Here is a 13,613-nt window from a genome sequence, read left to right as displayed (position 1 = left end):
AGCATCTTTCTTTGGAGAGCGCATGCCCTCAGGGCCTGTAAGTTCTTTATGAGATTCAGAGGAAGAACACAGTAAGTAGAGAGTTATGACTTAAGCACCTAAGGGTCTAGCTTTTGGATTTCAAAAGTACAACCAGCTGCACCTCTGTCAAACTGCCCATGGAGATGCAGAGCCTGGTGAGAAGTGAGATGACAAAGTCTGTGCATGTGCATGTGTGTGGCAAGAGTTGGGGGAGGGGGATGTGAACTCAGCATACTTTTCCTGATAAAATTGTACTTGACCCCTTGATATTTTACATATTCAGACTGGAAAAGGATGAAACAAATTTCACTTGGGAACTTGACATTATTCATTGCAACGGGAGCAGTCCACCAACTTTTTATCCTCAAAGCAAGGTGATATCAACTATGAAACTTAATTCTGATTTCATCTTACCATAGACTAAGCATTCCTTTCTCTCTTTGCTTCCTCAGTTTCTTCTTACCCAGTCTTACTCCCTGGATGCTACCCACACTCAACCTCAAGGTATATAATCCCAACGTCAATCCAGGGTTCCCTCCAAAATAGGCAGCCAGGAATGTGAACCTGAATGCTAATATGGATTATGAGCTCTTTAAAATGGCAAAGAAAAACTGGTCTTCCTCATCTCCTTGAAATCAAAGTCTTCAAATGACCTTCTCTGTTCCTTTCACTGATTTTAATACATTAGATGCCACTTTAAAAACCCAAATTTAGTAGCTGTTTAGTTTCAGAGGTCTTACAAGATTTCTGGAGCTGCTCAGGCTTTCTCAGAGTCATTTTCTAGAGGGAGATGGAGACCCACTGTCAGACAGCCTGGGCTGCTAAACCAATGTGCACTAACCACACCTTCCCGGGCTCGGTTACCAGCTCATGGCACACCATGAATCATTACCTGGCAGCAATAAATACTAGATGACAGAGTGCCTTGTGCTATTGAGAAGCTGAAAAGACTCACCATATAAACTACAAGGGAACTTGAAACTGCATAAAGATGAATAAAATGGCATTTGGGATAGAATTTCAGGTGAGCTGGAGTAGGCTAGTCTCAGCTGCCAGATGTACTTTAAAAAATTCCTCTGAGTAGTATTTCAAATGTAGTGATACCCAGTATGACTATAATTCACTCTCAGCAGCAACGTGGTGTTACCCTCATCAGTGGCAGTCTGTCAAGATCAAGCCTATAATGCTTTAACTCTTAGCTGAAGGTTTTCAGGAATAAAAAACTAAAGCAGATGTTGAACACGGCAAATTGGACCTCCCTTCTTCCTCCTCCTATTTCCCTCGCACTATTAACTTTTAATTTCTTGATGCTCCACTTCTGATTTTCCTTCTCTTACTAACCTCTGTTGCCTTACCCTCCTTCCATTTCTTAGATCTCTCTCCATTGTTTATTTTTATTTTTAAAAATCTTATTCAAATTCCATTATGTTATTATGGCTTTTGCTGACTAAAGCACTTAATTTCCCTATAGATGCCTAAATTCCTTATCTTGATTAATGGTACCCAGTCACCTAAATCTGAAACTTGGGAGTCACTGAACCACTCTGTATCTCTCATCCCCTTGTCTAACTGTTCATCAGGTTCTTTTTATCTCCTTTCCATTTTATTCTTTTTTTCCAATTCGTTACCCACCTTTTGATCCCTACTATATCTGCCTTAGTTCAAGCCTTTATCATCTCTAGCCTGGACTCTTAGAACAACTTTCTAACTCTTTTCCCACACAAGGCTGCCCTCCCTCTGCCCCTTTACACCTTTGCCATCCTAAGCATGTCAGTCCCCAGTTTCCTTCACTTGTTCCCTAGAACTCGTAGATAGAGCCCTAACCTCTTTCTACTGCATACAGGACCCTCCAAAACCAAGTCCCTGTCTGTTTGTAGCCTCATCTCCACTGCCTGCTCATCTGCCAACCCACTGCAGCCATACTGCATTGCCTCCACGCCCCATGACGTCCCCTGCTAGGAATGCCCAGCATCTCAATGTCTACTTCACAGTTTCATACCTTCCAGTGCCCCACTCAAGCCTGCATTTTCCATCATGCTTCTGCTGATTACCCCTTCCTCTGTGGGTAATCACGGACACTCCTCTGTGGGTACTACTCTGTGGACTCATGCTAGCTTCTTTCTACCCCTGTTACGTACGGTACTGCCTGCCCATATTGTGAAAATCATTTGTTTGCATGTGGCTGCCCTTACTAAACTGTGCTCCCTTTGAGGACAGGGATCTTGTCATATTCCTTTCATAGTCTCAGTGCCTGTCAACAGTAGGTATGTTTGCTAATGAATTAATGGTTGGATTAATGGAGCACATTATTTAAAAAACGTCACATATACATTCATATGAGATAAAGCAAGTTCAGTAAACTGTTAAAGCTAGATCCAGATGGTGGGTATTCATTGTAAAATCCTTTCAACTTTGTGTATCAATGTTAGAAGGGGAACCATTTCTTAAACTTTGGTAGTTAAAACTATTCTCAAGATTCTATCAGTGGCCCATTTCATCCATAGAGCCCTCCCTGAAAGACTTTATTTTAGATCCCAAGAGATCTCTATTTGTCCTACTCCGTTTTCCGGTAGAGCTGAACCAGGTTCTCAGTAGCCTCCCACTATGAGTCAAGAGACTCTGACTCTTCAGGGGAGAAGTAGGTCCTCTTCTGCCCTTGTACATTCACCAGAACATGCTGTTTCCCCGACTACTGGACTTTTCTCCCAAATTTCCCTTAGTAAGAGCATTTCTTCTCTCCCTGATCTGATTCCCAGAAGCCATATCAGGTTACTCTCACGATCCTTTCATGCAACAGCCTCTTCTCCTTTGAAAACCATGTTATCTGCCCATTCCATAACTCTAGGAATGACAACTTATGATTCAACACAACTGTTTCATCTACTTTTCCCAAGTACATGCTGGGTTGTTCCAACTACACATTATGGCTGGCTCACAGACCACTTAGTCTATGAAGCTTGCCTTGATCCAAAAGGTTAAGGTCATTGGTCCTTCATCTGAGTTGTCTTAGCACTTGTGTAGACTGCTCCACATAACACCTTCCACCTTCCTTTATTTTTTTTTTAAAGTATCTTCCCTGTAAGACTATGAAGTTATAAATGTATTTGAATTTTCCATAATGAATGGCAGAGGCTGGCCACAGCAAGCATTCAATAATTAGCTGCTGATGAAATGAACAGATAGTTTCAGGTATTTAAATGTGTTCGATATATGCTATTGGGAAGCCAAAGAGAACACAAAACAAGTTATGACAGACATACTCTTTATGCTTTAAATCTAATTTTGTAAAAGAGACTGATCCTCTTTCTTTTAAATGAGCCAACAGTTTTAGGGAATAACAATTCTAAGATTAGTCATACTTTGTTGGATTAATAATTTCCTAAAAGTTTTCTCCTATACTGAGAAGACTAAAAATACTGTCTTAACTGCTTACTTCAGATTAATAAAAGTAATTTGACCAAGCAGATTAAATGACCATGAGGTGTTTCTCCAAATAATTCAAGAAACCTCAGATTAACACCTATTCATTTTAACAGAATTTCTTTAAGGCAGAAATAAGTGCAGTTGCAAACGATATTCCACTCACTCTGAAACCAGCACTGCATCTTCACCTGCAAAGCTTGTGTATAAATAATGAACAACCAAAGAAAAGCTTTTGGAGAAATTACTAAAATGGCCTAAAATAAAGCCATAAACATAACTTTAACATATTTATTGTTGTGGGCATGTCAAAAAGCCAGTTCTTTCAGCAATGATTAAGCCTTAATCTGTTGAATCAGGCTGATGGTCATGCCAGAAGTTTCTCTACTTCATAACCAGAAGCTCTGTTTTCATGCTAAAGTTCATAGCCTACTTTAAAGAGTAAATTAAGAGCAACATGAAAATGTAGTTGAAACTGACATGCCCTTGGGCTCTGCCAAATCTGGGTTCAAGTTCTGACTCTACTAGTTCCTAGTCTTGTAATTTGGGCAAGTCACTATTCCTCTCTGTATATGAGATATACATCTTATATATAAGATGGATAATAAAAATAAAGAACCTAAGATAATACCTAACATACAGCAGTTTAATATGATAGTTATATCCTCTTTTCCACCTCAACCTTTTATCTTCCAACTCTGAAAGAAAAACAAACCCCTAAACACACATGATTGATTGCTAATAATTTACAATGGATAAAAGTTGTTTGCTGCAGTCTTACAGAAAAGAGATATTTTGATTTAGATCATTTAAAAGAGAGAGTTTTGCTAAGAAAAGTACTTTTGTTTGTCATGGATTTTGAGCCCTTCTCAAGACAAGGAAAGCTATATTTCCAGAATGTCCTTTACCAAAGGGACAAAAAAGAAATAGATGGCATTAGAGCCAGAGGTTTTGCAAATTAAAGCTGTGATTTTGAATTAAAGTAGAACAAGGCTATATTTCTTTGAGAGAGAACATCATACAATAAGTATACCATTTTGAGGCTCAGATATAAAAACCAGACTACTTGCAAAGATGCAAGATTGCTGTATCCTGTCATACAAGATGATTGCACTCCCTAAAATAAATTCCTATGGAAACATTTCAAAAAAGTGAATGTAATTTTTTTTTTTGGTGAAGAAGATTGGCACTGAGCTAACATCTGTGGCAGTCTCCCTCTATTTTATATGTGGGACACCACCACAGCATGGCTTGATGAGCAGTGTCTAAGTCCACGCCCAGGATCCAAACCTGGGCCACTGAAGTGGAGTGCGCGAACTTAACCACTATGCCACGAGGCTAGGCCTTGAATGTAATTTTTTAAAAATCACTTCAAATGGATAAATCTGGCCAAAAGGAATAGATCTCTTTTTAATAGGTTCATAAGCATATAATTTTCATTTGAAAAATACTAACAAATTATATTCAGGATAGTTCTTTATTTTTGTTTTGTTTTTTAAGCAGAACCCTATAGTTGAGTTTCTTACATAATTTAAATTCACGGCTTCATGTGTTCATGTGCATGTATTTGATCATGTCTCTATTTCCATATAAGAAGGTAGTCTGAACTTACTGACTACGCCATATTTGTCTCCGTATTCCCATGGTTTCTGATATAGTGCTTTTTACATAGTAGCATTCAGGAAATTTCAAATGAATGCCTAACATATTCATTTGTTAGTGAATAAACGAAGTACATTTATTTAAATAAGATATAAGAAAATTTAGTGTTGGCTAGGCGTTGGCTGTTAATAAATGGATTTCCCAATATATAGGAAAGAAAAATGTCAGAGCCCGAAGATCTTTGTCTCCCTTTATAAACAGCTATATAATTATCTTTTTCTACTTTTCTACAATGAGAAAATTAGCATTTGAAACACAAGTAGTTTCAAACACACACTTTCATTACAGTCTTATAACGAGCATGAATTTTAATCTTCACGAAGGTAGAGATCCATTGTTATATCCAAAAAGAAACAGAAGTTTTCACTTTTATGTGTGGTTCATTAGAAATCATCTATATTTCTAGAATGCTAGGTTGGACATGATCTTTGAGATTATCCACTCCAATCTCTCATTGTATGGATAAATCAACTTAGCTCCAGAAAGATGCAGTGACTTAACAAGGTCATATAGCCAGTGGAAGAGTCAGGGAAGACCACAGGTTTCCTGATCACATATCCAGCATATATTCAGCTTTCCCAAATGCTCTTTACAAACTATACCACAATGGTCATTTTATGGGTCTCTTCAAACCCTGGGAACCAGTATAGGTAAGTCACTAGAGACCACAGGCCCCTTCTCCATGGAAAACTCACCTTCAGTATTGGAAATGGGGGTACTGTCACATTTGCTTTCACACTGCTGCATCGATGGAGGCCGGACAGTTTCTGGACAGTCACTAGATGCCTGTCCAGTGTAGGAGAGACATTGCACAGTCCGCATTTGCTGTCCAAGGCCGCACTGAGCAGAACACTAAACCCAAAGACAGAGAGAAACAAAATACTGATCTTAACAATTTTCAGGAGGTAAAAAAGATACTACATAATTTCAAAGACTGTATACATTAGCTTTTAAAGCTCAGATGTAGTTCATCTTGGAGAGCTGTATGATTAGGTCATTCTACTGCAGAATTGGTTTAGAAACTCAAGGATCATGTTGTTACCCTAGAAACGGAAGCAACATAGTTCCCAGAAGACAAGAGATGGCAATTTCTTGGGCTATTATTCCAACAGTTCCAAGCAGTGCTGGTGAACCCTAACAGTATAGTGTGAAAATCCTCAGGATGAAGTAGAATAATCAGAGATTCTAGGGCTGGGACATCACTGGTGCTTTCTGTTTATTACAGGCTTGTGGGCAAACAACCTGATGGTCCATTGGAGTGCTGTGAATCTGACCAAAATATTAGTTCAGAATAACAGAAATGACTGCTGTAGGGCCTGGTGATGGGGCCAGTTTGAAAAAAAAAAAAGAGCTTAAATAGGTACCTTGAATTTTCCAAGGTATTGTCAGCCACACAAAACCTGAGAAGTGGTCTGGCATTAGCCAATTAGCATGTGTCCCTCTCCTTTTTCATGTAATCAGGGATTTAGTTACTTCAGAATTGAAGTTATTCTCTGAGCGGTTTAGTTTCAGCTGGGACTGATCAGCTATCCAAGCTGAAGAAGGAAGCTGGGTCTCTTCTTTGGGCCCGCCCCCTAGAATACCAGAAAGCCTGTGAGATTTGGGACCAAAAAGATGAGGAGCTAACTGGTGCCAAGTGAGGATGATGTTTACAAGGTAAACAAACCAAGGCCCTCTTGGATTTGTTTGCAAAAACTCTCAAAGCACTGACAGGATTCTCATGGATATTCATAAATACGTCTATTTTTAAGCTTCTAAATACAGAGTTACAAATAAATGCACCATAAAAATGTATTAAAGCAGTGCCGGTCCCGTGGCCAAGTGGTTACGTTCGCGCGCTCCACTTCGGCGGCCCAGAGTTTCGCTGGTTGGGATCCTGGGCGTGGACATGGCACCGCTCATCAGGCCACGCTGAGGCAGCCTCCACATGCCACAACTAGAAGAACCCACAAAAAAATATACAACTATGTACCAGGGGGCTTTGGGGAGAAAAAGGCAAAAAAAAAAATGTATTAAAGCATCTTTGAAAAGATATTTTCACTGGTTAATCTCAATTTTAGGAAACTGAATTGAAAATACAGATGAAAAGAAAAAGACTTGACAATATTTAAAAGAATAATCTCAAATTGATAATTGTAAATTTAGTGAAATCACTAACATGCAAAAACTTTCAACTGACCTTTATATAATAGTGCCTTGAAAGAAAGAATATATAAGGAAGGAAATGCCTACCTGGTTTAAATAAAAATTAAGACAGCATATCTTGTTCTTTAATAGCATGATATCAATCATATATTATGAAACTGTTACACTTCTACAGAGAAATGTTTAACTGCACATAATACTCTTACACTGTATTTTATACTGCACTACATACTTGTGTATTCCACTTGAGTACTTTGCAAATTAAACTAAATATTGTTACACAAACGCAAAGGTTAATTACTTTATGATCATATTTCTTTTGTCTCTCCACAGGGCTGAGCACAGAGCAAGTAAATTTATTTGCCTTAAGGTAGACTGAAAATCTTTGCCCTCTCCCAAATGTCACAAAAGAGGTCTGTAGATACTAACACAATCTAGCAATATTGAATTTTGTCCAGAAATTTTGGTAACTACTTCCATGAAATGCCATTTTTAATAAGTAATGGCAGGTTCAGAGCCCAAAAAGAATCATACTAATGTAGTTACATGCCATTATGATTTATTTGGGTCTCAGATATTAGAAAATGACTAGCTACAAGGTTAATTATAAAACCACAGGAAAAGGGCATTGATTATCTAGAATTTACTTTCTGGAGCATTATTTTTTAATGAAACTTAATAGATTTTCTTTTTGACATTCAAAAGAACAATACTCAATTTTTCTTCTATCCAAATATGCCAATTTGTTTTTAAAGGATTTAAAGTGGCCTTCGTCAAGACAACACAATTTAAAAGTAAGTGAGAAAGAAGAGAGAAAAAATAGGAATTGGAACATAAAATGGAAATAAGTCTAACACAAAAATATATACCAAAAGCCCTGTATACTTGCTTCCCAATTCATAATGTCCATCAGATAAATCCATTGAAGAATAAGCAATATTTCAAAAATTGTCAATCACATTATCAAGCTAATTAAAACCCCCACATCTTTTTTGTGAGGTTGAGAGGAGTTACTCTGCAAGCGGGAAAATTAAGACACTGGTGTTAACTGATTTGTTTTTGAATTAGTTGAGAGAGTTTTGCTTATAATCCAAAGTTTTCGTAGCTTATTCAAATCTCTGGCCATCTCAACTATTTCTCTTTTAATTCTAAGTTAACATGTTAGGATGCAAGGAGTAGGTAGAAGTGGGAAGTGCGTGGATATGGAAGAAACATGGCTAAGTGTGTATCTGTGTGGCTGCTGGTGTTTGTGCATTATTTCAGACACGTATCTCCGACCTAGATTTCTGTGCTGTTACTCATCTCTTGAGCCCTTACAATGACCCAATCAGGAGCCTCAAGTGCCTCAAGCTGCTGCTTCAGCAGGAGCCACAGTCCACCTGCCTTACCTGGCCCCAGTCTCCTGTCACCCAGCGAGGAGGAGGGCAACGGCCCAAACTGCAGCGGATGCGGACAGGAGGTTTGCTCTCCTCTGGACATTGTGCAGCTGGGAATGTTTTAGCGAGGTCACTGCTCTTGCACAGAACAATCCGATGCTTGAAACCTGGACCGCATTTGGGAGTGCACTGGAAATAAAACAAATGCTAATGAATAAGGACAGTTTAAAAAGGAAAATTTAAGGGAAGTCTTAAAGTTAATGTATGTGTATTCAATATACTTATACACTAAATTCTAGGCAAAATCTTTCAGATATGAAAATTTCTTAGGTTTTTAAACAGAAGTACTTTTATCTTTTTTCCTAAGGTCTTTAAGAGCTAAATCCAAAGTTTGCTTTTCTTGGCTAATTTATTTTCTTCTTTTATTGAAGGTAGGTTTACTCCTCCATTCCTCCCTATCCTTGGCCACATTCAGCTGTGACAAGATTCTGCTAATTTTTGGAATGTGGAATTCTTGGTTTTCTAGCTGCTGGGTATAGTCTTCTGAAAAGAATTCTTATGTTATTAGTAGACCGCAAGAACTTTTCTTTGTGAAGCAAGCTGGGGTTTGATTGAGATGCTGATTCTTACAATGTGGTGGCTAAGAATGCACGGTCACAGGTGAAGGTTTATTGTGCAGAAAATCTCTAGACCTTTCTCTATCAGTTAAACATAATGGATTTGACTACTCTTTAGTTGAGCCAGTCTGTTCTTTATACTGAAGAAAAGACTCTTTCTATGTTACAAAGTCTATTATTTACCTCTCTTCCAGGTTAATTGGAGTGCTCTGTTTCTAGAGGCACTTGTTTAGTCTGGTGGCCTACTGAAGTCCCCCACCTTTCTCCCCTGTACGTCTGAACCCTTCTTTAAAGTCTGTACTTCCTATCAGTCAAGTGAGGACCTTATCCACAACATTTTGAAGCCCTGTTTCTATACCTTTCACTCAAAAAACATTTCCAGATTTCCTACAGGTACTACACTAGAGTGGGGGAAGGGGAGTATAAAATAAATAAGAGGGGCCGCCCCGTGGCCGAGTGGTTAAGTTTGCGAGCTCCACTGCGGCGGCCCAGGGTTTCGCCAGTTCGGATCCTGTGCGTGGACATGGCACCACTCGTCAGGCCACGTTGAGGCAGCGTCCCACATGCCACAACTAGAAGGACCTGCAATTAAGATATACAACTACATACTGGGGGGATGTGGGGAGATAAAGCATAAAAAAATAAAATAAAATAAATAAAATAAAATAAAATAAATAAGATGGTCTCTACCCTCAAGGAGCTCACAGTTTTATGTTGGAGACAGACTTGTGACCACAGGTTAAGTACCAAAAAAGAGGATGCAGAATATATAATTTTTGTATCACTAATCACCATCTGCCTATTTATAATTATGTATTTACATGTCTTCTCAACCCTACCAGACTATAAGCTCCTTAAAATTATTTCATTTCTGTTTCTTCTTTGAACACCACCCACCCTGACCCCCAGGATCTAGCAGAGGGCTTTGAGTATGCACTCAATAAATACATACTGTCCTTTATCTGAAATGATGATGGCTTTCATTTACCATTAGGTAAATGAAGACGTATTAGTTGTGGGACAGGATGTCTTAATGAACACTGTACACACCCCTGAGTGGCTTTGTCAGGGGCAATCCTTGAACCTGGTACATGTCATAGAAAGAAAGAAAAATATTAACGTTTTTCAGGTGAAAATCAAGGATCCCGTGAAAACTCTTCACCACAATGAATGTAGAACTTAGAAAAAGTTTCATTAAGATGCATTTCAAAGGAGGATAACATCCAGTTCTTCCCAATATAGCTCCAGAAGAGGCTTTAGTTAGGGACTTAGAGATCAGGAGAGAAATTCCTGATCCCTGTTCTTCCTTTCACAGCCAAATCAACATCCTTATTGCCAGCTGCTGCCTCAGTCTACCCATATTTTCAATTACTAGGTCCTACTAATCCAACTCCTAAATCTCTCTCACATCTGTTGATTACTCTCTGTCGCCACTAACTTTACTTCAGATAAACATCATTTCTTACAGTGTAATACTGCAATGCCTTTCTAACAGGTCTCTCATTTCTTGCTCTTACCTCACACCAATCCACTCTCTAAAGCATAAATCCAATTATATTCTCTTTTGATTACAAAGCATCCTTTAATTGCTCAATATTGTCTTCAAGATAAAAATGCAAACTCTTTAAATTTATGCTTACTACACTTGGATAGGAAGGCTTGCTTACTTCTTCAGATTCATCTCTCCATCCTAACTAATTTGCAGTATTGTCTAGTGCTAGCCCAGTGCCACACACAAAGCTAATGCTGCGGCTGCTTCTATGACTACTACTACTATGAATAATGATAATAGTAACAGCAGCTACCATTCAATAAACACTGTACATACTGAGTGTTGTGCTAAGTGCTATAATTTAGAGTCCTCACAAAAATCCTGTGAGATGGCAATTATTATTCTGTTTTTAAAATGAGGAAACAATCTTTGAATAAGTGGTTGGTAGAAAGTCATGCAGCTATTAAACGGCAGTGTTAATGCTCACTCCTATTGAGTGTTTCCTGGATGTTAGGCACTACCCTATGTACTTTGCATATATTGTCTCGTTTAATCCTCACAACAACGTTATCACTTTATATTTCAAGAAACCAAGACAGACAACTATGTCTTATAATCATGTATTCTGTAGAATGAGTAAAGCCCTGATTCAGGTCTCCTGAGTTTGCCCTACTTGTGTCTAGTCCTCTTGACTTCACACCAAGTTTCCTTCACCATCCACCAATGTTAGAAGCCACAGCCATGGAGGATTTCTGTCACTTTCTTAATGCTTAATATTATTATTGATAATAATAACACTGCTACCTTACATTCCATTAGAGTTTCACAGTTCACAAAATACTTTCAGATACATTACTCTTAGAAAAACTTTTGAGAATTGTTACAGATGTGGAAAGCTTAAGCAACCTAAGGTTAAATGGATACCAACTGGCAGAGCTGGAACTAAATCCTAAACCTTCTAATCCATACTGTAGCTCTTAGCATTGGAGAAACAAAGTCATGGGAAGACATGAGAAGTATTAATTATTACAAAAGATAAATTGAGGTAAAGTACAAGAGGATAGAAGGGTACTTCTGACTTTAGGGAGAAAGGCAGCAACACATAGGATGTATAGAGAATTTAGTTTTAGTATTTTAGGCTACGACTAGTTCTTTATATTGGGAACATTTATCAAAATATGTACCCCTCTCCCCTTCACATTTTAAATGCATGCAAATGTATATTAAAGCCTGGGACATATGTCCCTTGCTTATTCTAACATCTTTTTCCAGTAGCAAGAAACTTCTGCTATTATTTGAAGACGGTAGTAATATGTAGCAGTCTTTCTTAAGAGCCTTTGCCAAAGTCCTGCTTACAATTAGGGGAGGCAGACAATGCAAGGACAGACAATTCATTCATTTGTGTCTGAAAAGTCCCCAGGAGACCAAAAACAAAACAAAACAGATTGATAATAATAGGGAGGTGAATAAAAAGAGAAAGCAACGCTAACATTTACTTGTTAAGTATCAGGCAGTGTTTTAAGTCCTTTGCATGTCATAATCTACCTCATCGTCATGGAAACCTCCTGAAGTACTGTTTTCACACCCATTTTAGAGGGGGGAAACTGAAGCAATGAGAAGCACAGATAAATCCAGATAGCAGGTTCCCACTGGAATAAAACTCTGAAATGCAAATGTACAAAGACACAAACCCTCTGTGGGACAATGTGCAGTTATATGCAACGCTGAAGATACAATGACATCTTCTATGGAGACACGAAATAATTTTAGAAAATTACAGCCAAAACTCCACTAAATAAGCCAAGGATATTCTATCTTGTAGCACTAGAAGTAGAGAGATAATCAACAGGATTCTGAAAATAGTGAATGACTGAAAACTACATTTCTGCCACATTCTGACTCAATGAATAAAACAGCCCTGAGCCCTGCAGATCTAGCCACAAATATTACATGTCTAAAGCCAGAATCTCAACTCTGGTCTCTGCAAATATTGTGCTTCTTAAGGGTGATTATAAAATTAAATGTTTAAAAATTGCTTGAAAAAAAACAGTAAAGGCACAGGGACCAGCTTCACTCTAGGTAGAACTGTCTCCTGCAAATTCTTCTGACCTGAGGTCAGAGATGTTCAAGCAGAGATGTTTTTAGTTTTACTTCTTCCCATCGCTTTATTTAGCCTACATTTCATCTTTGCCTCTCTTTAGCCTTCTGATAAATAAATATGTTTATCCATCTGACAGTCTCAGCTTTATTTAGCTATCTCAAAAAATAAGAAATTCTAGAGAAGCAAGATGTTGCCATGATTATGCATGATTAATAGGCATTTAACTTTATTATGAGTGCTTCACAGATAATCATTGGTCTATACCCATGTAACAGGTATATATATATATATATGCTTTTTTTTTTTCTTTAAAGATTGGCACCTGAGCTAACATCTGTTGCCAATCTTCTTTTTTTCTTCTTCTTCTCCCCAAAGCCCCCCAGTACATAGTTGTAGATTCTAGCTGCAGGCCTTTCTGGTCGTACTATGTGGGACGCCGCCTCAGCGTGGCTTGATGAGTAGTGCTATGTACACGCCTAGGATCCAAACCAGTGAAACCCTGGGCCGCTGAAGTGGAGCACGTGAACTTAACCACTCAGCCATGGGGCTGGCCCCTGTTACGGGTATATTTTTGCACTTGTTAATTCTGCAGTAAAATTCATTAGTAATAATTAGAAATTCAATATTTAGTTCAGTAATAAAAATTCATCTTTTAGATTAAATCATAGTTGCAAATATCAAAATCCATTCCATTTATTCTCACAGTAAACCATTAGGTAGCTGGATGGAAGATATTATTTCACTGGGCAATCCATTATTTAATAAAGTTATTTTTTACT

The 13,613-nt window shown here is 38.2% G+C and overlaps 1 protein-coding gene across 6 annotated transcripts in view; it reads right to left on the bottom strand.

Moving 5' to 3' along the window:
• ADAMTS6 (ADAM metallopeptidase with thrombospondin type 1 motif 6) overlaps nt 1-13,613 on the bottom strand; it is a 308,350-nt gene that overhangs the window by 8,969 nt on the left and 285,768 nt on the right. For 5 of the 6 annotated variants that reach the window (XR_011430332.1, XR_011430333.1, XM_070246190.1 and 2 more), the window contains 2 exons: nt 8,637-8,813; nt 5,799-5,955 (listed from right to left, as the gene is read on the bottom strand). Coding sequence is in view for 3 of the 6 variants with exons in the window: in XM_070246190.1 (XP_070102291.1) it covers nt 5,799-5,955; nt 8,637-8,813 (334 nt within the window). In the remaining 3 variants the exon portion in view is untranslated. Of the gene's footprint in view, nt 1-5,798; nt 5,956-8,636; nt 8,814-13,613 lie in introns of those variants that run through there. The other variant, XR_011430331.1, reaches the window with a different exon arrangement.

The sequence above is a fragment of the Equus caballus genome, chromosome 21 (assembly GCF_041296265.1).
Source record: "Equus caballus isolate H_3958 breed thoroughbred chromosome 21, TB-T2T, whole genome shotgun sequence".
NCBI classification, from domain to species: Eukaryota; Metazoa; Chordata; class Mammalia; order Perissodactyla; family Equidae; genus Equus; species Equus caballus.
Note: the sequence above shows the minus strand (reverse complement) of the source record. Positions and strands in the feature narration are given on the sequence as shown.